Here is a 26,107-nt window from a genome sequence, read left to right as displayed (position 1 = left end):
GGGCGGGCACCATAAACAGGGAGGGAGGGAAGGAGGGAGGAGAGCTCTCGCCGGCGGGGCGGAAGCGCGCTGGCGAGGCCGGGCAGCGGAGGAAGTGACGCTCCGGTTGCCGCGGCGATCGCGCACCTGGTGCTGGCGGCGCGGCGCGGGCGGCGGGCAATGCTGGCGGGACAGGCCCCGCCGGGCGCCGCGGGCTGCGGCCGCCTCCTGGCAGCGGCGCTGCGGCCGCTGCTGTGCGGGCTGTCGCCGTGCTGGGTGGCGGGGCGGCAGTGCCGGGGCCTGCGGGTAGCGGAGGCGGCGACGGAGGAGGCGCAGGTGGTGCAGCGGGAGAAGCGTGGCGGCGTGCCGGTGCGCCGCTACATCGCCTGCCCGCGGCTGGCGCGCACCGTGCAGCAATGCCTGCAGCGAGGGGCCGGCCCCCAGCCCCTCCTGCTCGAGTTCGCGCCCGGTGAGCTATTCCGGGGCTCCGGCCGTGCTCCCGGCGGGGGGCTCCGCCGGGGTGCGGCGCTGCTCGGCGCCACAGTGACCTTGCGGGGTCAGGGCGGGCTGCCGCCCTCGCCGCCGGCGGTACCAGCCCTCCGAAGGGATGGTGGTGCTCAGGGAAGGACACGGGGCCTGGCTTCTCCCGTGATTTCGGGCGGGGGTGGCGGCTTCCTTGGCGTTAGGGCGCTGCCCGGGACAGGATCCGTACAAGGAGTTGTCCCAGCGGGTCACTGCTGTTCAAACTGTGCTATAGAGTAAGCAGAGATGTAAGTGTCTCTCTGGTAATATTGTGGTTTTGTAAGTGGACTTTGTCAGTAAAAGCACACCCAAGCCCTTTGCAGGTAGCCCTTTGCAGTTACTTAATGTCTGTGGTTGTTTTTTTATTTCTGCAGAGTGTTATTTTATCTGTAGAGATAATGTGGGTACGATTTCAAAGTATATTTCAGTTGGCAGAAGAAACGTTATCTCCAGTGTTCCTAAGTATCTCATTGTAATGGCGTGCTTAGTGTAATTCAATGAGCAATCTCAGGCACACTGCCTGTAAATGGTTTTTCTAACTCTTGTTTTCAAGTGTGTTTAAACAAATACAAGCTCTCCCGTATTGAAGGTGAAATGTCCCAAGCGTTGTGTTGAGAAAATCACTAAAGGACATTATTTAGAAATAGAAATGCACTTTTTAAAATTTTTATTTTTTTTTTTTTTATTTTCCCACTTCAGGTCCTGGAATCTTGACTCAAACTCTGCTCAATGCAGGTATTAGAGTGGTAGCTCTGGAAAGTAACTTAGCTTATCTTCCAAACTTACAGGTACACTTTTGATTCAGTTGCATATTTCTAAAACCTAATTAAAGGGAAAATAAGAAATTAACTTACAAATTGTAATAGCTGTTGGATCAAAAAGGAATTAGACAGTAATTGTTACTTGTAACATCTGACATAATGGCTAATAACAGTAAATATTGTTTGGTATTATACATTGCGTATGTAGAATATTTTTTGATTAGTTGATTTGACGTTTTGTGTATGCAGGAATTCAAGTTCATACATAGTCTTTCTATGAATAGTTTCATGCATAAATTTGAAAGTAATATTAATCATTGTATTTGTGTATGTTTAAATAAGAGGTCCATATGTAGCTTTAAGAAATCTGTAAAAATACTCTTAGTTATTCTGCTTATCTCGCAGTGTTATTTAATGTGTTTTCCTGTAACTGACACTTACATATTAAGACACGTGTTGTCCTCTCCTGCTCACCTGGGCTTTTCATGGATTCGAAGGGGGTCAGACACTGAGCTGCAGAAGCTGTATTAGAAGGATGGTGTTATAGTGCTGGTTTGGAACCAACAACTCACCCTCTGACTTAAAATGTGTATAAAAGGCATTCTCTCTGCATATATGAAGAATTCTAGTTGTAAATCATTAAATGAAGTTGTTTGTTTAGTTAAGTATAGTTTAGGATTTTCTTAAGGAAAAACATTGCAGAACATCATAGTAATTTAAGAATTGTTTTAATGGCACTCAAGTTGCACAGCACAAAAAAATGTCAAAATGCCCAGCACAATGAAGGAGGCAATTCTTTTTATCAGCTGTAAGCAGCAGCTCTGAGATTTGACTCTTGTTGACTGGGTAACAATTTTAAGTAATGCTTGAACATATTTTTTGTTTGGGTGGGATGTTTCGTGAGACCAGTTACTATATCCAGATTTCTTCAACTGAAGCTGATTTTATTCAGTCCCTAGAGAATAGCCTGGATGGACAATTAAAGGTCATTTATGGTGACTTCTGCAGACTGGATCCTTTGGTGACTGGAACACTGAAACCACCTGCCGTGTGCTCTGAGAAGCTTTTTGAAACCATGGGTGTAGCAGCAGTTCCTTGGAGGGCAGGTATATTTATATGATCACACATGTTACAAATACATTTGAAGGGTGCATAGGCAGTTTGGCAAAATCTTTGGGATTTGCTTGAGGTATATGTTCTGTTTAATATATGTGCTCAATTAATGGGTACTGTTTTCTACATTTCAGCTTTACTTAGACTCATGATAGCTTCAAAAAATACCCCATATGGCAATATGGGATATCAAGTATTTTCTTGTCTGTTAAAGGTTTAGTCTAACACAAACTAAACTGGGCTTAACTTTGACTAAGGCTTGAATTGTATTCATTCTTGAACAACATGAGGTCACAGACTTTCTTCTCTTAATTATTTGTAGTTTAGACAATAGAATTAATGAGATTGTCTAATATGTATTGCAGAATTTTAAAAATACCTTTACATGTTATTGAAACAGATGTACCTCTGAGAATTTTTGGAATCATGCCACACACATTGGAAAGAAACAGACTTTGGAGGCTTCTTTTTGGCCTATATGAATGCAATTCCATATACAAATACGGAAGAGTAGAACTCAACCTCTTTATAAGTGAAAAAGAATACATGGTATGTGTGAGGTATTTTACAGGTAATGAAGATGTAGTGCTTCACAGAACACAAACCCTTTTATATTGTATGCTTAATGTTTTTGCTAGTGAATTTTTTTCTACCAGAATTTTTAAGTCTTGTCTGTTTCCCACTTGTTCTCTTTATGCAGTGATAGCACTATCAAGAAACATTCTCTTGTCATATAACCACAAATCTTACAAATGTGAAGACTGGTCCTTGAGAAGAATATGCAGCAGCAGACTAGCTGCTTTCCATTGTAAATTGTGAGGTGCTTAAATTCTGTAACACGCTTTTGCAACGAAATTGTTTACTAGTTGCATGTAACAGTCAACGAAGACTGAATTCAAAATGCAAGTGAAAAGGATTCGGGTAGAGGATTCCAAGTTACTAAATACCATAATCAGTGAGATGCACTCATCCTGTTGAGTTGCTTTTGTATGCAGTACTGAAAAGAACTGAGCCAAAATGTAATGATTTACACACCTTTTTATTAATATTCTGTACAGTAAGGCACAGAGCTGCTTTCTGGGTTTTCTAATGTTCCTAATTTACGCTGTCTGGAAGCTCTAGAACTGTACTTATACTTCAAGGATACCTTTTTTCCCGAGAAACTGGGATGCTCATACAGAGCCATAAACCTTTAATTACTTGTAAGCTTTTGAGGTCTGCTTACACAACCTGTGCTGTGTCTAACACCTCACTGAAAAAAAATTAAAAGTCTTAAGTATATTCTGTGAAATGACAAGTTGGACACCACTGAAATACCAACTTGCATGGCATGTTTTTAATGGCCAGATTTTTGAGTAAATACAGGGCAGCTCATTCTTTTTATGCAGTCGCTGTGTTGTTTTTTTTCTTTTAATTAAGTTTTATGGCTTTATTGTGAACCCTGTTAAATGCGAGTTGTGTAGTAAAAGCTATTGGAACCATCTTTTAGTGGGCATTGTTGGTTCCTTTTTGTTGGTTGTTTTGGTTTGGTTTCTTATTATATGACAAGGCTGTGTAAATCTATTATGACAAGTTAAATCTCCTTGCTACAATCTACTTCTTTCCTGGCCCTGTTTGAGAATAATCACAAGCTTTTCTTTGTTTCTTGTCCTGAGAGTTGTTTGATCTGTAATATTGATCAGGATGATGACTGAGCAAGTTGCTTAATGTTCAGTGAGGTCACCTGATGTTTTACTCTGCTTGCATGTCATCTTGGGAATTGGGAATGTCTTCTTCGTCAGTGCAAGCTGATAACACTGACAAAGTTACAGTTTTTATATGTAATATGATCCCTGCTTCTCTTCTGTGTGAAACTTCTCTGCCTTAAAAGGGACCAGAAACTATGTGCTGGAGATTGATACACAGTTCAGTTATCCAAATAACTGCTGTGAAGAAATACTTAGCCTGTTATAATGTCTTCTTGTCGCGTCTTCTGATAAGATGTACTAAAATATCACAAAGTATGTATTTGAGGCCTAATGGAACTCTACTTTGGAATTTTAGACTTAACTGAATTTCTTTGACTTAACTGAGTTTCTTACTACTTGTATTTATATATATTTGAATGAGGATTTTGCTTAGATAAAGAAACAGTCTTAGTTTTTGCAACAAAAAACTCTTTCTCTGCCATTTTTTAGGTATTAAGAGCAAAGCCTGGGGAAACATGGGCTTATCAACCACTTACTGTACTTGCGCAAATAGGATGTGAAATTGAACTACTGCACAAGGTAAGTGTTTTGTACCAGCTGATATGGCCTAATGCCATGGACGTGATTTTAGAAAAGGGTTTATAGTGGTTTACTATCCTAAACTAATTGGAAGCTAATTTAATGTTTAAATTAGTTGGAGAACTGTTGAAAACTTTTGTAGAAAGTATTGATGTAAAAAGCTGAAACACTCATGTTTTGTGTAAAACTCTCCATTAAGCAGCATCGTGATTCACTATGATGTCAGTATTCTTATTGCAAGCCACTGTCCTCTGAATTTTGCCATCCAATATGCTTTGGACTTCCTAAGCTGTATTCAGTAGAAATTTTTTTTTGGAGTCCTGGTGCTTTCATGTTCCAAGCATACCTGCTTCTCCTGCTAGTCAGTACTTACCTTACCTTGTCAAACATAATATGATTTAGTTTTAAAAATTGTTTATGTTTTTCCCCCACCTCCACATGAACACATGGCCATCAACTTTCACTTAGTTTATGCTTTTCAGATTTACCTTTCTTTGTCCTCTGTTTTTCTAGGAACCTACCTTCATAGTTTTAAGTGTTTTTCTCATCTAAAATTAAGTTTCATTATCTATCGTCTTCCAAATACCTTATATCATGGGGTATATATTAAGGAGTTGAAGAATGATACTCTTTGAAGATGGTCATCTGACTAACAGGGATGAAGTGGAGGCATTTAATGTGTTTTTTGCCTCAGTCTTTAGTAATACTGATACACCTTGGACTGCCTGGTCTCCTGAGCTGGAGGACCACGGGTGTGGGAACAGTGACTTTCCATTTGTGGACACTGAAATTGTAAGGGACCAGCTGTATCAGCTGAATGTTCACAAGTCCATGGGGCCTGATGGGATTCAATCCAGACTACTGAGGAGCAAGTGGAAACTATGGCAGGACCTCTCTCAGTTAGCTACCAAAGGTCTTGGGAGTCTAGGGAGGTTCCTGCTGACTGGCAGCTGGCCAGTGTTATTCCAATCTACAAAAAGAGTGTGAGGGAAGAGCCAGTGAACTACAGACCTGTCAATCTAACCTCAGTACCTGGAAAAATTGTGCAGAAGATTCTACTGGGTACAATTGATAGGCATTTGAAAAATAATGCAATCATCAGGCACAGTCAACATGGGTTCACAAAGGAAAGTCCTGTTTAACTCATTTGACACCCTTCTATGATAAGGTCACCTGCCCAGTGGATGAAGAGGTGGTGGGTGTCCTTTTTCTGGATTTCAGTGAGGCTTTTGACACTGCCCCTCACAGCATCTTTCTGGAGAAGTTGTCCAGCTGTAGGATGAGAGAGTTCATGGTGTGCTGGGTGATGAACTGGCTGAAGGGCAGAGCTCAGAGGGATGCACTGAATGGGGCTACACCTGGCTGACCACTGGTTCAATTTGAGAGCCAATATATTGTTCAATATATTTGCCAACAATCTGGATGCAGGAGTTGAATGAACCATTAGCAGATTTCCTGATGACACCACACTGGGAGGTGCTGTTTACTCTCTTGAGGGACAAGTTGCCTTGCAGAGCGGTCTAAGCAGATCGAAGCATTGGGCAATGATTAACAGGATGAAATGAAACAAGTAAAAATGCTGAATCCTGCACCTAGCACAGAGTAACACCGAGTACAAGTAGTAATTGGGAGATAGGTGGCTGGAGAGCAGCCCTGCAGAAAGGAACTTGAGGGTGCTGGTTGGCAGCAGTTCAGTACGAGTCATCAGTGTGTTCCCTGGCAGCCAGTAGGGCAAGCTGCATCCTGGGGTGCATCAAACATGGCATCATCTGCTGGTCAGTAATTGTTCCACTGAATTTAGAGTTGGTGCAGCCTTACCTTGAATATTTGGGCAGTTCTAGGTCCCACAACTTAAGAAGGTTGTGAAGATCCCTGAATGCATCCAGAGGATGGCAACAAAACCAGTGAAAGGGCTGGAAGGAGTGTTATATGAGGAGCAGCTGAGGCCTTTGGGCTTGGCCTTTTTGGAACAAAGGAAGCTGAGGAGGGGTGACCTCATTACTCTCTACAATTTCCTGAGGAGAGGGAGGCTAAAGGGAGATACTGAGCTCTTTTCCCTAGTATCCAGTGATAGGACACATTGGAATGGTTCAAAGCTGTGCCAGGGGAGGTTTAGACTGGACAGTAGGAAGCATTTCTTTACCAAGAGGGTGGTCAAATACTGGAACAGGCTTCCTAGAGAGGTGGTCGACGCCCCAAGAGATATTTGGACAGTGCCCTTAACAACATGCTTTAACTTTGTCAGCCCTGAATTGCTCAGGCAGTTGGACTAGACGATTGTTGTAGGTCCCTGCCAACTGAAATAGTCTATTCTATTATAACAAAATGCTTTAATTCTGTAATATATTTGCTTCCTCCCATAGGAGCCTTGGTCATCATTTGCAACTGATTTGAAAAATGGGAGCCTGGCAATACCAAAATCTAAGGTAAGATTGTAGTGTACACTTTTCTTCTTTTAAAGATGTAGTTAAACCACTTTTTATTAAAGGTTAAAATAACTTTATAGCAACATTTATAAATGTATTTTTTAAGAAGTGTTCTAATTAAAATTTACAAGCAGCATGTAGATTCATCAAAAAGTGAGTGAAGAATTGCTATGCACTTAGAAACTGAAATAAACTATTATCCTTAGTGTCTATGATGGAAAAAATATGGTGAATAAATAGCATAAAGGAATGTTAAGAGGTATTTTTCAGAAAAAGTTACTGACAGAGAAACATCTACTTGTTAAACAAAACAAATGTTACCACAGTTAATAACACAATCAGTATCCTGCTGGTTTTGAGTAAAATGGTAACTCATATCTCCATTATAGATTTCATGTGATAGCTAATTGCTGAAAAGCATGAGTCTCAAAGCTTAAATTTGAGAAGTGCAAAAATACCTTGTGTAAACTTGTTTACCTTTCTCTTTTAAAGAAGTAATGATGTTCCTTTGTGTAAAAGAAGACTATCCCTATTTAATTCTGATAATATAAAAGTATGTTTACTTAATATTTAGTTTTACCCTCCCCAGAAAACTGCTATGGTTTGAGTGTTGTTTGCAATGTTTCTTTAAGACATAAGTGAATGTAAGTGACTGGGTGTGCCTTATGTGCTTAGCTGTGTTGCTGAAAAACTGTGTAGAGAGGCATATCAGGTGGATTATGCAAGATGTATTGTGATAGCTTTAGGAGAAGTACAAATGTGAGATCTATTGGACAATATATCCATTGCTGCTAATACAGAAGTAGATTAATTTCAGTTAAAGACTCCATCCCAATTTCATAAAATTTTCGAGTTGTAATATTGTCTTAGTGTTACACTCAATTCCATCTTTATATACAGAAGGCAGGTAGTTGAAGTGATCTGATGCCTTGCATAGTATAGGAATACTGTAGGCCATGTAATAGCTTGAAAGCTCACATCAAGCCTGTATTATCTATTTCAACTAAGAAAGTTCAGTCTTAAAATGTAAAAACAAACCTAAATGATAGTACGTTTTTTTGTTTTCTATTTCCTTTCCTGTTTGGGGCACGGCTGAGGTAAAGCCTGATCTTCCAATGAAATCATCAAGTTAAGACTTCTAATAGGAAATGTTAGTGGTGGTGAAAATGAAATGCTTAGCTAAAGATAGACACTGTCTATCATCTTTTCAGTGATTTATTTTGTTTTTCTTGCAGTGGCTGCCAAATGACCATTTATGTTTGGTACGACTGACTCCCCAGCAAAATCTATTTACAGGAGGCTTGAAGCCCACAAATGCAACTACCTTTATTTTCATGGTGAAACAGTGTCTTGCTAAACCTACGTCTAGACTTAGTGATAGACTAAAGTAAGTAAGAAAGAATTACAGTTTTTATACTTTTTTCACAGAAATATAGGAAAATATTAACTTATGTTCTCAAAAAGGTATTTATTTGCAGATGAAATACTGTGCTTTTTTAAAATTATTTATCTACATGTAGAATAGAAGATTTCATTTGTGCAGCCCCCAATACAGTATTTTGGGGACTGTTCCTGGCCCATATTTACAGATAATAAAAACTTGAGGTTTGACAGAAAGGTCGACAAGTATTTAGAATGTCATCATCATGGCTAGGCTTCGCGAACGAAGATTTGGGATGTATATGTGCAGTAATTCTCTGTACCTCCAATGGAGGTGAGGTCGTGTATCTGCAAGAAGTTTTCACTTACTTGACAGACATAATAATAAAGCCGCCAAGACTTTTGCAGAAAGTCTTTTTAATAGAAATTAAAAGCTGAAAAAGTTTCAGTTTATAACACATCAAAGTCATGCTAATGAAAACACCTGAAGGTTATTGAAGGTGGAATGGGGATGTCCTCAAATGGCTGTTATCTAATTCAAAAATTAGGCTTTAGATTTATTTACTAATTATGAAACTGTAATTATTTTTTTTGGTATTACATTAGAGCTATTCATGTTTGTTTTATGATCAGTAGATTTCCATTTCCCAAAAATGGAAGGTGTTTACAGTCTGGAAAGCATTGACTTCTACTTGCTGATGAAAATAATACTTGCTGATAATAGCTTATGAAAGTTAATTTCCAGAAAGAGGAAAGAAGAAAAAACTACTAAATTCCAGTAACTCTCTTAGCAAAGAAAGTGCAAAGAGCCTTAATGGATTTCTCTCTTAAAGCTCAGTGGTGTCCCTCATTTCAACTCAGTCCTTCAGCCAGGAAGTTGAAGGCTTCTAATGTGAATCTTCTGTGTATTTATACACCCTTTTCCTGTCTGGGAAATAGTTTAATGTATGTGCACATTTATAAAGGTCTAGCTTGCATACATAGCAATGATGTAGATGGAGAGAGAGTGGATACATCTGTTTATATATAGAAGAAAATACCTGGGAGGTGTAAGTCACTAATTCATGCTATACTGAGTCATCTTCTTGAGGATTACCTTGGCTTTAATTTCCCAGGCACTGAAGAATAACCCCTTTTTATGCTGTAATGCCTGTTACTGACTTACGCATTTCAGGTGGATGAGGGAGGGAGGGCAGGCGCCTATTCTGCAATGAGGAGGCCACCCACCCTGTAATGAAGAGACTTACGTGGTTTGGTATTGTCTGTGTCTGCTGGGGGCTTTATTTGGTATTTATGTGTCTTATTAGCAGATGTTTCTTCCTGTTTGCAGTATGAATTGAAAATAACTTATGTTGTAGGAAGAGGTTAACTTCTAGAAGTTGTGAAAGAGTGAAATGGACCTTCAGATAATGTTTCTTGCTTTTTAATTTTTCACAGAAAGGAATGCTCCATTAAGACTTTGTTTGTTTGTTTCAGTTCATGGAGCTTGGACAATGGTGGCAAATTACTGAAAGCGCTAGAAATTCCAGAAAATGCTGCAATGCGTGACTTGTATCCAGAAGACTACAGGCGTCTTTTTGAGGCTTTACAAAATTCTAGTACGTTTACTGAAACCTGGTTCTATGATGAAGTCTTGGAAACTGTAAGGACCATAAACTTATAAAACTAAAGCTTTTGGAAGATCACCTTAGCTTTTGAAAGATTACTTTGATGAGAAACGGTTTAAATAAAATCACAATTAGCTAGATGATTTCCTGTCCAAACAGGAAAATAAATTCAGCAAGTAACAAGAGCCCTTCTGTACAGGATGAAAGTAATGGTTTCACAGTTATTTGAGCACAATCCTATCTGGAATGGACAAACTTTGCAACTTTTCTGGGAACTTACTAGTCACTTGCTGCTTTTGGATGTACGACTTAAATGGAACTTTTTGTTACGCTGCTGTATATTTACAACATTTGAAAAAAGTTAACAGACCAAATAATGATAATTTGTCTGGTTGGTATTTTAGTTCTTAGTGATTTGAATGCCTTTTGGACAGATTACCAAAATACACAGGTCTTTACAACCACTGAGTCTGCTATATTGTCTCGTTATCTAAAAACCTTGCAGTCTCAAGTCAACAATATATTAATAAATAATTAGTGGTGTGTTACTATAAGACAAGGTAATGACTGCATGATAAAACAGTAACTGGGAGTTACTTTAAGTAAAGATTGTAATATCTGTGGGAAAAAGTTGTAACAGTTCTTTCTTTCGAAAATAACACAGGACAGTCTGTACTGGTTTTCAATACACAAACAGCTATATGTGTATGGGGATTATTTTAGGTCCAAAGGTCACCAGAATATTCAGTGCTATTTGGAAAAATGAAAATAAAATCATTTTATTTGAAACCGTTGCCCATGTCTTTGTTTAATGTGTAATACATGTACAAAAAATTTACTTCAAACCCACATGCTCTTAACATTCTCTTTTTAGCCATAGTACTCCATAACACAACCTGTTCCTAATTTCTCTTCCTATCTTACCATGTAACTGTTCTGTTGTCCAATAAGGCCGAGAGGCTGTACTGGTTCTGTGCTCTATACTGTACCCTCTAGGAAGCACTGTGGCCAAAAATACGCCTCTTTAGCAAAGTACAAGTTAATAAAATGCCTTTGGTGAAGGCTGAGCTATTTTCAGACTTTGGAAAACAGTAGTGCCCAAAACACTGCAAACACAGAACTGTATTTCTTAAGCAGAGTGTGAAGTACAGATGTGACAAGCATTCATCTTGGTCTTCTGCAGATGGAAAACCGAGCAGCCTCAGTTGCCTCTGCTAGGTAGGCCACAGCTCTCTTGAAGCTGCTGGTAAGCTTTTCTAATGTTATGATGAAACTCCTGGAAAGGCTGAGGCTTAATTTGCAGTCTCTCTCTGAGTGTTGCTGGTATTACAGTGTAAGCCATGAAGATTTTAGGCTTGCTTTCTGTTCATGTCTCTGTTTCGGATAACTTGCATTGTAAATTGCCCATGAATGGCAAACTTGCATTAACAGAAGCAATTCCACCTTTTTCAGTCTCATTAGATGGTAACTGTCTTACCTATTGTTCTGTGAGAGTGCTTGTCTCCTAGGCTGATCACCCCCACACACTTTGAATCAAAATATCTTGCTGTTGTTGCAGAAAGATGTCATACCAACATACTAGGAGAAGTATTCAATGCATAAAATGTAAGACCACTGTCTAAATAAACATCTTTAACTGTGTGCTGATAAAATTTCAAACATGAACTGAAAAAAAATTGTTTTATTTTGATGCTGTTGGAAAGCAGCATTTACTGAGCCAGTGCAGAGACTCCCACTGTAACAGCAGGAGTCTGTAAGTGGAGGGAATATTGCATAACTGTGGACTTAAAATGAGGAGATTTAATGGTCACCAGAAATCTGCCATTAAGGCTAAGTGTAAGCAATGTTTAGCCCTGAACACAAACGTGAAGTGTGTCAGCGGAGGGGCTTGGAACAGATTGCTCACAGACCAATATGATCGACAAAATGTCCGCTTTATTACAAAAGGATACTCGTTATATACTGTTACTACACCCCTACGGGTGATCACCTCTTCTACAGTATTGGATACATAAAAGAAACATACTCTGTTGTCCAGTGCTAATTGGACTATAACAGGTGTCCATATGAGCTGAGGGCACACGTTTACCTTTCAAGACTCCTCCTTAACCTTGGCACTGATCCTCCTTTGTTCTAGCTTCAGAGGCTGAAGCCATGTTAACTACACAGCAGTTTTTACTGTCTGCACCCAGCCATGCCAAGGCAAGGCCTACAGAAATGCAGAAAAAATTGTTCACACAAGCTTTATTCTCCCAACAGAAGTGGAGAAATGTCATTATAAAAATGGTTTTGGTATTCATGGAAGAGATGGAAAAAGTGAAAATTACTGTTGTACGTGAATAAATACATGGGTAGTGAAAATTAATTAGGTCTGTGGATTTGATTAATTGATGCTATTCACTCTACTTTCTACTGTTGCAGGATTACAGCTTTTGTAGGATAATGTTGACTGTAAACTTTCACTTCACTTTCAAGTTTTAAACTGTATATAAAGGTTTGTCATACATTCTTGTTATGATTTTTAACCAACCCTCTACCACTTGTATTCCTTTCCTTTGCATAACTCTCTTTGCCATATTCCTCTGTATGTTTATGGAAAATTGAGGCAGCCATCTCTTCAGTTACTTTTGATTCACATAAATACAAGGGCAGAACTTGAAACTAGGAAAACAGTATATAAATTCAGGTTAACATATACAGTTCAATAACCATCAAAAATGCTTTTCAAAGAGAAAACTGCAATTTCACTCAAAATTTAACATGATAGACTTTCTCAGAAGAGATGATCTTCATGCTAAGGTTTATAGGAACCATTTTCTATCATGGTGGGAGAGAAAAGTTTCCCATTTCTGAAAGTGCATTAATTTGTGAATTACTGTGCCAGATACAGTAAATCAGAAATAGTATTTTGAAATAGGCACTGACATTTGAAAATGTTGCACAATTCAGTTGTTCTGAATATCTTAAATATAAGATATTTAAGATCTATTTAAGATATAAAGTAATAGATTTTTTAAATTACACTGATTAGCTGAAAACTTTTGGGCAAATTTTTTTTTTCCTATGTTTTTCTGTCTTCAAATCTGTGATCTTGGATGAGATGGAGATTACAACATTCATACGCATACTTCAGGGAAGGTCCACAGTATACCTAGTCCTTTCAATTATTTCCAAACTGCGGGGTTGTGGTTGTTTTTTTTATTTTCCCTTTTCTCCCAAGACCAATGTAATACACAAACCTCTGAAACGTGAACCACACATGACACAGCTACTCGGTAAAACACTTTTTTTTAAGTGTTGCACCTGCTCTTCCAATACTGTTTCATAGAGGAGCTGCCAAAAATGGCTTTTGGCATCCCATATTAAAGCACCCATTTATCATAGTTTCTATGTTGATGATAACTTTAGAGATGCTAAGTCTTTTCCAATGGTGTTCATCATTTGTACCATCCATCTGCCTGTGGAAGAAAATTACACGACTGTGATGGCAATTGCCTAATTTTTTTACTATTAATTATATTAAAATCATAACAAACACAAATAGAAACAGAAGTAAACTTAGTCCTTATGGTGTCCAGTTAATAAGAAATTCTGCCAATAAGAAATTTGGAATTAGAAGATCAGTCAAGTTGAATTCTATAGTCAGTTCACTTTTGATCCAGAGGAAGGGTTTGTGACCTTGCAGTAATTAACGTAGTAGATGCGGCTGTAAGTGGTTGTTAAGGTGGAATGTGTATATACTGGCTACTAGACCTGTTCAGCATTGAGCATTTTAATAATTAGAGCTCAGCCTTGCAGGTAGTAATGATAATAATGTTGATAGAAATACCAACATAAAACTCGAGAAACAGATTGTGTGGTGTAGTTTAAGACATTCAAGTGCGACAGGAAGAACCTGAGGCTTCCTGAGAAACATGTTGAATTAATTGTTTTGTCAGGCTGAACGCAATCTGTGGGGCTGCATATTGAAAATTCCAACCTGAGCTTTGCAAGCCTTTAATTAGCAAACCTGTACCTTTCTTTTGTAAACGTTGAGAAAATGGAAATAACAAGCAACTTTTCCAGAAAGAACAAGAAGTCAGTGGGAGATGTTTATTCACTCACGTTGTATCCTTTCTCAACAGCTACTGCGTCTTTCCCTGTGTGGGCTGTTTTAACGTCACTGCTAAAATTAGGAACGCTGGCTGTCCCCAGCTGATAGAACGCAACATGCAGCAGACATATGAAGCCCAAGGGAAATTAGGAGTAGTTAAGAAACACCAAATGAAACAGTCAATTACTCATAATGTAAGCAAGTCTTCAACCCTTGATGTAGTTGATTCTATTGATAAGACCCCAAATAGGCGAAACAGCTAAGAACTGTGTGCTTCTGTCGTTTGAAGGAAATTGAGGCAGGGAAGACACAAGTAACAGTGGAATGGTTTTGTAAAGTTCCTAGTAAAAAAAATAATCAGCAGATAAAATCTGTTGCTGTGAGTGAAATTTATTATGACTTTGTGCTTAAAATGCTTCTGCAGTGATTTTTAATTTTACATTCTAGAATCAATTTTTTATTAGCACACCAACACTGAAAGTGAAGAGACCTCTTCAAGAGACACGTGCTCATAAAAGATTTCTCTGTGCTTACAAGATTTCAACTCATTATTTGATATTTATTTTAAGTCACTTGATAGCTATTCTAGGCCATTAGTAACACAGATTTTGTACAATCCAAAATTTAACATTTTGTGTTTTGAGCCATATTTTGCTCCCAGAAGAATTCCCATTCTGTGTTGTTTGGAATGGCTATTGCACATTTATGACTAAAGAGCAGAATGTGAATTATTTCATTATTGCAATTTTTTCTCTAAATTCATGTTGTAAAACATGCTGTCTTAAGATAGAAGAGCTAAACTTCCACTACAGTGTTTCCTGGCTGCAAGGAAGTATGACTAATTCAGCAGCATCAGCCACAATTAAGTGGTATTTCCCACAAAAGTGCCCTCATTACATGCCTTGAGAGCTGCTTCTGTCCAGAATGTGTCATGCACTTCAAATAGCTGTTGAGAAGTCTGACCTGTTTAGGTCCAGTGTATGACTCGGTCATATTAAACCACCATACTGATAACAGGGAATAACTTCAACTCCATATAGTCAGGGGCTAAATAACCACTTATTGGAATATATAGCCTGAGTATCATCATGCTTCCCAGAAAATTCTCATTGATATTTCCCAAAACATCCAAATTGGGCATTCCATTGATCACCATTGCTTAAAGACTGTGTTGAATGGCCCTCCTAGGCAGACCAGCCTATGTAGATGTAGATGTAGATATCCAGAATCAGCTCTTCGTACAGAAGTCAAAATATCCAACACTGCAATGAAAATGTTTATGATGTGTTAAAAGCTAACCCATACTAAAAAAACTCTATTACTACAATTATGCTTTTGCATCACTTGAAATGCAATGTCAGCTAAAAGCTGATCTTGGGCTTCTGTGGCTTATTTTACTTATGCCAAACTGATGGAAGTCCCTTCAGCTATTCATACTTTGGTTTTGCTAGAGTAGCTGGGCTCTTCAAGGTTGTGGTTTTCATTTTGTTTGTGTGTGAGAGAGACAGTAGACTGTCATTCCCTCAGATATGTTTCTGTACTTTGCGAGAACTTGCTGTGTTATGGGATATGTGAGTGAGAAAACCTGACATGGAAAACTGAGAAAATAATGAAAATTACTTCTGGTAATGTATATTCATATTAGCTCTTCCCTGAGTGCACCTTTTGCAGTTCACAGGTAGGACTTTAAGTTCATGCTTTTTGCATATTGAGTATTCATTTCTTAAATTTATGCACTAATAGGTATAGATGTTACCTTCTGCTATTACTGGGTTTGTTTTTGTCACAGTTTTTGGGCAATGTCTGCTTAGAAACTCAATAAAACAGCATAGACAGGGAAATGCAGAAAATCACATAGGTGAAGGAGTAAAGCATACAAGCCAAATACAGAGCTAGTCATCTAATATTTTAGTAACTGTTAAGGATAATTCTTGAGAATCTCACACCACCACTGTAATTGAACACTTTTAAAAAATTTGCTAGGAGGGCTAAAGATAAACATAGTAATGTGCATAATGATTTCACTGACAGCCAGATTGCTGTCAGTTCTTTTGGTAATGAATTACATCATTGCAGCATTTAAGTGAATGTTAAAATAAATTTTTCTGTGAAAATCTTGTGACTTGATTCTTCCCAATAGCAGTATTTTGGATATTTATACTGTCATTCCTGATTACTTTGTTGCAACTTGGAGGGAAACAATTGCAAACTGAAATAATCATTACTGAGAACACAACTTGAGTGTGTTTTAGCAATGCACACCTGTTTTACAGAACTGTTNTCGTCTTCTGGTTGTGCTTTGACAGGATGACTCAACTGCCTTTTCCAAAACACAAGCCCTACCTCCCTCTATAGGCATAATGAGGAAAACCAGACTAAGTCAATTTGCATCACAGTGTGTAATCTCATAAATGAACAACAGCTATGTAGACCCACAGAGAAAGAATTTATCATCTCATTGGCTTTGAACATCAACATTTCAGACTAGTTGTCTTAGTTAATCCAGCAAGTGTTTTTCTTTTCCCCTTGTGGTTTATCTGGTCCCTCTAACCGATGGTTCTGCCAAGAAGTAATTTGGTGTATGGGTTGCATTGTCAGTGACAAACACTGCCAGAGATTAGGTACCCAGCAGTTTCTGGCCCAGCCATACTTCTTTGTATTCAGATCACAATGAGATCCAGAAATACATCCAGATGCTAGTTCATAAATAAAATGTCCTATTTTGGGGTGTTTTTTGACAGAATCATTTTCATATCTCTTCCTTTGTGAACCAAACTGTTTAATATTTTGATCAAGATAATGAACTGAAATGTGTATCATTTGCAACAAACGGGTATACACATGATGAAGCCCCTGCCTCAGATCTGACTCTTTTATGCTGGTTTCAATGTTGCATCAGTGAAGAAAACTCACTGAGAAACCCTTGTGTGTCAATACAAAAATAGCATGATTTCCCCTTTGCAGTACATTGAAGGATGAAGAAGAGTTGTTGCATTAACATGCATCAGCTGTCAGGTTTGAGGGGCTCTCTGACTGCCTGCGGCCCCTTGGAGGACATGGGCCTGGGCTGGGGCTCAGTAGGACCTGGAGAAGTTCCCTCCATTACATACAAAGCTGCAGGGATGCAAACTCCAAGTGTCCTCATTTGTGGTTTTTTGCACTTCCATGTCAGCATTGAAGCTGGGTGGGTACAGGAATGAATCAGGAGTGGTGCTGGACAAGGCAAATGTGGCTGCTGGGACTTCCTATCACTTCAGGTTCCTTCTGAGGCTGACCTGCAGCAGCTGTGAGGTGTCTGCGTCACAAGGGCTCCCTGTATTATGCTTAACAAGATTTACAATTATACATTTCATGACTGCCCCTCATTCTCTTTAAAAACAAACCAACCAAGCCACAAAGTCCTACAGCAACTGAAGAAACTCCAGAATATTGTTTGTAGTTGGCCATGGAAACACTGACAGCCACTGCAGTTGGCATCACAGGGTGATGTGTTAATTGAAATTCTCTTATGAGGAAAGGCTAAGAGAGCTGGGCTTGTTCAGCCTTGAGAAGAAATGAGTAAGAGGGGACCTCACTAATGTGTATAAATATCTGAAGGGAGAGTGCCAAGAGGATGGATCCAGGCTCTTCTCAGTGAGGCCAAGCAATAGGACAAGAGGTAATAAGCAGAAATTGATGCACAGGAAGTTCCACCTGAACACAAGGAAGAACTTCTTTACTGTGCGGGTGACTGAGCACTGGAACAGATTGCCCAGAGAGGTTGTGGAGTCTCTCTCACTGGAGATATTCAAGAACTGTCTGTACGCAAACCTGTGCAATGTGGTCTAGGCTGACCCTGCTTGAGCAGGGAGGTTGGATCAGATGACCCACTGTTGTGCCTTCTAACCTTACCCATTCTGGGATTCTGTTAAATGTATTATTAACCCCCTCTTCGGTCAAAGGGCTGCCCTCTGCCCCACGGCCTTTCAGTGCAGCTGTCCTGTCCAGTCCTGCGCCACGACACAGGAGTATGAATAACCTCCCGAGCTCAACCTCTGCAGTCCCACCCGGCCTTGGCCCTGACTTAAGATGGCGGTGGCAGCACCGCGTCACGTGCCGGCGGGCGGGGCCGCCCGCGCTCCCCTCTCCCCGTGGCGGCGCGCGCGGAAGGATGGAGTCGGCGGTGCTGGAGCGGTTCCCAAGCCCGGGCAAGGGTAGCGGCCTCCGCTCCCGCCGGCGGGTGCGGCCCGGCGAGCTGCTCTACCGCGCCGAGCCCTTCGCCTACGTCCTCACTAAGGAGCAGCTGGGCAGCCTATGCGAACGCTGCTTGCGCAGGTACCTGCAGGACGGCACGGCCGCCCTTCCCCCGCCCCGCCCGGGCAGCGCCGCCCCTTCCGCCGGGGCGGGGCAGTGCCGGGCTGGGCAGTGCGGCGTGGGGTGGGGGTCTGTTCCCCGGAGAGGAGCCGGCTGTGCCGTGCGGGGTGGGAGGGATGGGGGTTTCTCTCCTGGGGAGGAGGAGGCGGCTGTGCCGGGTCTCGGCGGCCAGGTGCCGCCTGGACTGAGGGGCGCGACTTGCTGCTTCCTGCCGCTCCTTTAAGTCGGGGCTTTTTTTTTTTTAAGGCTTTTTTGCGCATTCGCGTCTTCCCGGACGCCCGGAATTTGGTGGGAGTTTCCCGGGCTGGTCGGAGCCGGCAATGCCGGCGTGGCTCGGTGCGGTGCTGCTGCGCCGTGGCGTTTTCCCGTTGGGCTGGCGGTACCTGGAGACTCCAGTTTTCCCTTAGTTGTTCCTGAGCCCGGGAGGGACAAAACGGAGCTCTGCCCTGGGCTTTCGCAGAGGTGACGAGGCGCCAGCCTTCATGAAATAGGCATTGAGCTTCCTGTCGACCGCGCAGATTTATCCCGTTGAAGGAGCACGTGGTTTTGAGACGTGTTAAATAAACGTCTTCCGTCTTCCCCCACATCCTTACGGGTGGAAACTGACAAAACTCACGTAACCTTTCTGTGTTTGTTTAGAAACAAACAAGCAAACCTCTTTTCTAACCTTGGGCAATTTCCCAGCAAGCCAGATTGTGATGAGTTGTTTGTAGATCTGTGTATTAAGACCTGAAACATATTGGTCGGTAATCCAAACCCATATATAATTGCCAAGAAATGAAGAAAAGAGGAGAAAACCCAATACTGCTAGCTTTTTGTTTGTTTGTTTTATTTCTGGTTTATTTTATTTTTAAAATACTTTAAGTTTTGTTTGTTGAAACAATCGCTGTGATTTGCTCTGTGTCCTTTTTTTCTCAGGACACCTTAGCTTCTGGTTTAAGATAATGTGTCCTCGTTTTCTCAGAGAAAAGTTTGACGATGTATTCCAGGTCACGCTTGCATCTCGCCTCATCATACTCAAACAAACCCCAAGCAAACACCAAAATCAAACCCAGATTTTTAGCTAATATATTTATGAAGTTTGACTGGTGACATCAGAGTCCTTCAGGGTGGTGACTGTCTCTATCTTTTCAATTTGAAGTTGTGAGAGGCTGCAGACTTTGGAAGATGGGTTGAGTGCAGCAACAGGTGGAATAAAAATGAATCTGAAGTGTTTGGATGTAGATGCATAACCAGGGCATGTTTTGTTGGGAGAAATAGTAGTGTTACCAACTTGTTATATCACGAAAGGTTATCTATTCTTTTTTTTCCTAAATGGTGATATAATTAAATTAAAAAAGTTAAATAAGTTAAAAATATTTTTCCAGCAGTCGTCTTCCTTTTTTAAAATATACTGTGGCTAGACAGAGCTTATACATAAGTCTGTCCAAAGAGACTTTCTTAAAGGCAGTGGCTTTCTGTTGAATGGACTTTGTTAAATTAGTGAGTGATACATAAATCCATACATGATCCATACAATCTCAATTTTTTTTTTTTTGTAATGGATGGAAATTAGAAAAACGGTGAAGTATTGCTAAACTGGAATGTGGAATGGAACTTTTTCATGAATCTGGTTTTGATCTGGTTGAATCTGGAGTGATCTTCGTTCAAAACAAGGTATCAGAAAAATCATTACTGCTCATTTTCAGGACTACTGATAAAAGTCATGTTGTCCACTTCTGTTCCTGCTTTTCAGCCTGATCTTTAGGTGGCAGTACAGGAATGCAAATAAAAAAGAAAGTCTCGTTCTTGACATTAATTTAGCATGTTAGCAATCATATATGCAATTAATGTTTGAGGCTTTACACTGTGAAGTGTAATTCTAAACTTGCTTTTGTCTGTCAGCATGTAGTAGTAAATGTTGTTAGATGCAGCTTTTGACTGTGTGACAAGTGTTGGCTGAGGCAGAAGATAGGTAATGATGTGCAGAATATTTTCTTTCTGGACAGCTTGCTGAGAGGCAGCAAAGTCTCACCAGGATTTGGGGTCATAGGCTTATTACAGTGCTGACTTTGTGACTTTGGCCAAGTCTTACAGCAAGGGTCTGAGGTATCAATGCAGGGTAAGGATGGCTGTTGGGAGCAGTTTGCTGCTCTGTTTCAGAGAGGAAAGCTCAGATAATGCAGAAGTTCTGCTTAGTCACGCCTAAGTTAAAGTGAATGTTATTATGGATTTAAAATACTGAAATGTTTATACGTATGTGTGTATATATATATATATAGTTAATGCATCTAATGGTAGAAAAACTAACAACCCTTCCTTACCTTATTAGAACTGTTTTCATAGTGAAATTAAAAGTTTGGGTTGGTGTTATTAGATTTATGTTATATGCAGATCAGATGGTAGATTTTTGTAACTTTCTCCCCTTCTGTGATTTCTTCTTCAAATGTATATAAATAGAAAATATATTTTCCAATGAAGAGGTTCATGTTGTTTTCTATACAAGGCTGGGCTAAAATACTCTACTATAGCTGATTTAATATGATAGCATAGCTGTTTGAATTATATTCCTTTAGCAATTAAACAAATACTATCCTGAAGTAGGATACATAGTAAAGATTTGCTCTGAAATACAAATTCTGATAAAGAAGAAGAGTGTTGACAGTGTGTATTTCTATGGAAGCAGTGCCTTGAGAGAACACATAACGTTGTGTTGCATGATGGTACATTTTCTGCATAGGTATCTGTAGTGTTAGGGTCAGTGCCTTTCTGGAAACATGCTGTTTTTGCTTTGTGGAAGTCTGACAAGATTTGAATGGCCAGCATCTTTTCCCGACAATTTACTGGGGAAAGCAACAGAAAAGATTCTTCCTCTCCTATTAACTAAAAATTTTCCATACAGCTTCTTCCATGCTTCAATACCTCTTTAACGTGGTGTCAATGGCAGTACAGCTCAGTACAGGTTTATGTAGTGGTACTGAGGGGTAAAGCAAGCTGTTCTGTTTACAAATTGAGGGGATTTGGCTGTACTTTCCATTCTGTTGCAAATTGATAAAAGTGGTGAATAAATCTAACTGCTAGTGATCCCCAGAGGCTTCCATCACCCTTCTCTGTTCTGGAAAGCAGCTATGGTACCTTAGTTTTTCTTCTCTATCCTTTACCCATCTCTCAGGCTATAAAATGACCTTTATCCAGTCCTTGACAATTTAGCTTGATTAAGCCTTTTCACAATTACATTATGTTCAGTGGGCTCCTTTTATTTGTTTGTGAGTTGACACTTTCATAGAATTTGGGCACGTTAGAAAAGTAGGCTGTCCTTTTGCGGGAGCTGTGCTTGCTCTGTGTTTGTGGATTTTATTAATCCAGGTGACTAATGATTTCATTCTTGATTATAGTCTCTATTGTCTTCCCTGGGTCAGAAAACCAGGCTTGCAGTTTGCATAGTCAGCTGAGTGTGATGACTGAATTTTTTTTTCATTTCCTTAAAAAAGCAAATTAACTGCAAACACTGGAGTTAATTATATGTTTAGAGCTCTTCTGTTAATGTTACATGAGATTATGGAAGATTCCAGAATAAATCAGGAAATAGTGATATTCTCAACTTTCTAGGCAAAGGAAAGACTTAAAGGAAAGACTTATCCCTTTTTCTGCCTTTAATTGGTACTATTTTTAATTTCACTTTTTAAAAAAATTTTATAGTGTATTAGAATTTGCTTTTGTGTAGTTGATCAGATTAGAAATTCCATTAAAATCTGGATATAGCAAGTTACTTCTTGGTGTAACAAAATAGTCCTAAATCAGTATTGACTTTTAGTGGTGGACAGTTTAACATTGCAAAGTTTGCTTGCATATGCTGATTTATCAGGCTGTTTGCTTTACCTGTGGTGTTGCTCAGTTTGCTCAGCTTGTTATATCTTTACATGGCCTGTAAAGATGCGCTTTGTCTGATAAGTGAATGCAGAAGTAGCATCTTAGTGCCTGGCAGTTCTCTTCTTCTGCATACTCAATGTTCTATTGGCCATTAATCCCCACTGATTGAGTTTTCTGTAAGGTACATGGTAGTGATGGTACTGCTTGGTCTGACTTTCAGATTTTGAATTGAAAATATATCCAGTCTGTTATAGATGGGAGCCAAAATGAGGTGAAAATCAATTATACCTTGCTTTTCACAGAACATTTTTGTGATGGGTTGTAGTTACAAGAATCCGCTGCAAGAAAATTTAAGTCCTGGTTGACACTTAGGAGCAAACCAACAAACTTTCTAGAATCTGAGTCTCAGAGAAAGTAGGAAAAAGAGGTCACGCTAGTATATTTCAAAATGCTATACCACTTATACCTTTAAAGGAAAGAAACACTTAAGAAAAGTGAATATTTGAGACTAGGTAATGAACACCATCATGTATAGACTACAAAATAAAAGGCATAAGTGTTTCTTATTGGGGTAAGGTCAGAGGTTCAGGCTCTGGTAACAGATTAAGAGGAAGTAGGAATGTGTTTTTGAATGACTACAAGTTTTCTAAACATATTTAGAAAGAGGAAAACCATTTAAACTGGGAATGGTGGTAAGCTAGACATTATTGCAGTATGGGAAATATAACCAAGAATTGACCAAATAGTTGGGTGATTACAAAGTGCTAAACACAGGCCAGCAATTGTATGCTCCTTACTTGATTTCATCTGACTTAAAAATAGCTAAATGGAAACACCTTTACATTCAGGACTGTGTCTTCAGCATTGACACACTCTTAAATTAGCTGCTAGTTAATTTATCATTATTGTTTTAAGTAGTAATTAATAATAATGTTACACTTGTTATTATCATTATCATAAAAGTTGACGTACCACTGTTACAGTATGGAGTGCCTAAGTTAATGGCATCCTGAAGGTACAAAAATAGTGTTAAGTTATAACCATGGTATGGAATTTTTTAAGTAGAGAGAAGCAGAGTTTGAGTCAGAAAGAGCATGTGTCAAGGAGGATGGTTGTGATTGTGTGATCCTTTGTACCACTGTGACCCTGGCTTGGAGTAGTGCAGTTCTGCCTGAGGACAACTAGTCTTCAAGTGTATCCCTTTCACACTGCAATAGGTAGGTCGAGAGAGGAGAGAAGCTCCTTATTTTGGCTCTGTAACAATGAGAGTTTCTCCATGAAGGTGCTGTCACTAACCAGTAAACCTAAAATGCTTCCTTAAGCACCAAAGAGAACATCTCTCTCATATCAGAGCACCGGAGTTCTGCTGCTTCCAGTTTTGCTGGGTGATTAGGTGCGAGCTAAGGGATGCTCTTTCTTTTTGTGAATTGAAGGTTAGCCTCTATGAGACTTCCAGTAATGCATGAGGTTATAAAATCTACGTGATCTCCTGATTCATATCTGAAAAATACTTCTGTTGCTGCTTAATACAGAAATAGCTTTAAACCTATGCTAGTTTCTTGAAAATATCCTGTTTTCTGCTCTAGGTGCTCCTAGTAAACTTGTATTTTGTATTTTGTTCTACTGGAATTCTAAAATATGGAAAACTAGTATTTGATGATACATGCTTTGATTTTTTTTTGTAACTTTCCATCAATTCTCATCAAATGAAGATAATTATTATATTTTTTTTGAGATAGAGAACAAAATCCATGTTTTGTAGTTTGCTTGTATAGAAAGGGTTTTTTTTTCCCTCTAGAGTATTGTAATTTCATGATTGTTTATACAATGGAATAGCAAGGTTTTAAAAATTCCTCAAACATATATAAAAAAATAATTCTTGCCACATAAAACTTGCCACAGAAATGAATTAAAGCATGACTTGGTGCCATGTCAGTAAGTCAATAACATTTTTAAGATATGAGAAGTATAGCATGTTTCATGTTCCTTCAGCGAGAGTCAAAGTCCTAGACAGATTTTCAGTAGTTTTCAAGCTGTATAACCTTCCATGAAGTACAGGAATATAAAAAAATATCTTATTAGTGTTCCGTTGCAGTGTGGAAACAGGATGAGTGTTAGGAGCAGGTATGTTTTGTGCTTCCAAGGTAGGATAATCCTGGGAATTATGTGCTGTAACTTGATGCAGCATTCTGACAAGTAGGAGTGCAATTGCAGCACTGTCTCTTAATATAAGTGATTTAGTGTGAAGTAGGAGCAAAGGATGTGAAGCAAAATTGTATGTAAGACGTGCTATACAAAGTATCATAATTTCAGGTTCTATGTAAATTTTTGAGAATGTTTCTCAAGACCTCAGAAATCGCACATCACCACCAACAGAAACGTTTCTATCTGTAGCTGAATGACTAATAGCCTAAAAAAAGGTAGCATTGTCCTGAGAAGAGACTTTCACTCCTCCACGTCATCTTACCACCACAGTGTTGAAGTACTTCACAAAAAGCAGGACGGAAATGCTTTTTTCTACCCTCGTGCCGGTGGGAGCCATAGAAGTGGTTTTCAGGCTGCTGTCCCATGCTGCCAGGAAAATCTGCAAGAGTGAAGAAAACAGACCATAGACTCTGCTTTCCTGCAGTATCTCATTTAGAGAAGGCCTGTAGCAGAAATTCTGCTTACACACTCCATCTCCCTTTCCTTCTGTTCAGAATCAGGTTGAAGGCAGGGAAAAGGGAGCTCTGGAATTCAGGATAGCATTAATAATAAGTTGTCTTAATCTGCCCATTGATTTGGTTTATCTCCCTCACAGCACCCTTTAGAGTGGTCAGGATTTTCCCGTGTTGCTGTTAGGAATATCCCTTGGTAGGTGTTTTCGACCAACAGTTTGGTTATCTTGGAGACTTGTTTTGGGAGTGTAATTGAGATTGTTTGCTATAAACCCTTCTTTCCATTGCACAGTATTTCGGTCTTCGCTCAGTGCCTCCTTACTGCTTTGAATGCTCTGGTTTTGCTTCAGGTAAGGTCTGGGTCACTGCTTATCTCTTTCTTCCCTTGCTCCGCTGTCTTGTGGTCTTGAGACTGTTGTTCATTTCTTCAGCTGCCAACCTGGCTCTTCTCCTGTTAATAATAGGAAAAACAGAAAAGGGAGAGGCACTGTTAAGAGTAAATTCTCCCAGGTTAAGAGTTTTTATTGCCATGCCTGTCATTTATGGAAAATGAAAATTTAAGTTTAGCCATGCTTTAAAGAGACCTAAAGCTATTACCTTGTTGTGATTTTGTGTTTACAATTTCCATGCTCATAGTGCTCTGTAATTTGAAAGGTATTATGTCACAAATGTTGTCCTGTCAAACTGTGACTGACAATTTAAGTTGTAGTGATCTTGAAGATTCTACTCAATTTAGGCTTTACTGTGTATCTGCAGTACACACCTGATATTATATTTCTGTTCTACATAGTGCAGTTTATAATATTAATGTTTAAAAATATTAATATGCTCTGAATAAATATTCTTCGCCTGTGGTTATTGATAAAACCATGAAAACAAGTTTGTGAATTGGACTGTCTTTAGTATGCATTTTCTTAGGGTAAATTGTAATTGTGCAAGTACAAAATTATAATTAGCACTACAAGGGAAAACATGAGTTATTAAAAATAAGGGTAATTTCTAGCTAATGTAGTGACACAATTAGTTTCAGATATCTCCCATAGAGAGTTTTTAATTATGTGTAAGTTGTTCAAAGTTTTACACTGCATTTATTGTTTAAA

The 26,107-nt window shown here is 39.3% G+C and overlaps 2 protein-coding genes across 2 annotated transcripts in view; both read left to right on the top strand.

Annotated features, from left to right (window-relative positions):
* Positions 1 to 159: 159 nt before the first annotated feature.
* On the top strand, positions 160 to 10,846 carry TFB2M (transcription factor B2, mitochondrial). Its single transcript, XM_017806821.1, has 8 exons — positions 160 to 448; positions 1,201 to 1,289; positions 2,215 to 2,368; positions 2,776 to 2,924; positions 4,553 to 4,642; positions 7,006 to 7,068; positions 8,304 to 8,455; positions 9,925 to 10,846. Exons 1-8 carry the CDS (start codon positions 160 to 162, stop codon positions 10,109 to 10,111), a joined length of 1,173 nt encoding a protein of 390 aa, XP_017662310.1. The 3' UTR covers positions 10,112 to 10,846.
* A 7,447-nt stretch (positions 10,847 to 18,293) lies between these two features.
* Positions 18,294 to 26,107, top strand: part of SMYD3 (SET and MYND domain containing 3) — a 399,482-nt gene continuing 391,668 nt past the window's right edge. The window contains exon 1 of the mRNA XM_017806572.1: positions 18,294 to 18,462. Coding sequence (XP_017662061.1) covers positions 18,299 to 18,462 — 164 coding nt within the window. The 5' untranslated portion in view covers positions 18,294 to 18,298. The remainder of the gene's footprint in view (positions 18,463 to 26,107) is intronic.

The sequence above is a fragment of the Lepidothrix coronata genome, unplaced genomic scaffold (assembly GCF_001604755.1).
Source record: "Lepidothrix coronata isolate B3197 unplaced genomic scaffold, Lepidothrix_coronata-1.0 Scaffold16, whole genome shotgun sequence".
NCBI lineage: Eukaryota > Metazoa > Chordata > Aves > Passeriformes > Pipridae > Lepidothrix > Lepidothrix coronata.
This window is presented reverse-complemented; position numbering and strand designations above follow the sequence as displayed.

Coding starts and splice junctions, on each gene's coding strand:
- TFB2M (XM_017806821.1), top strand. CDS start 160: ATGCTGGCGGGACAGGCCCCGCCGGGCGCCGCGGGCTGCGGCCGCCTC. Junction 1,290..2,214: donor CTTATCTTCCAAACTTACAG/GTACACTTTTGA, acceptor GATTTTATTCAG/TCCCTAGAGAATAGCCTGGA. Junction 2,925..4,552: donor TAAGTGAAAAAGAATACATG/GTATGTGTGAGG, acceptor GCCATTTTTTAG/GTATTAAGAGCAAAGCCTGG.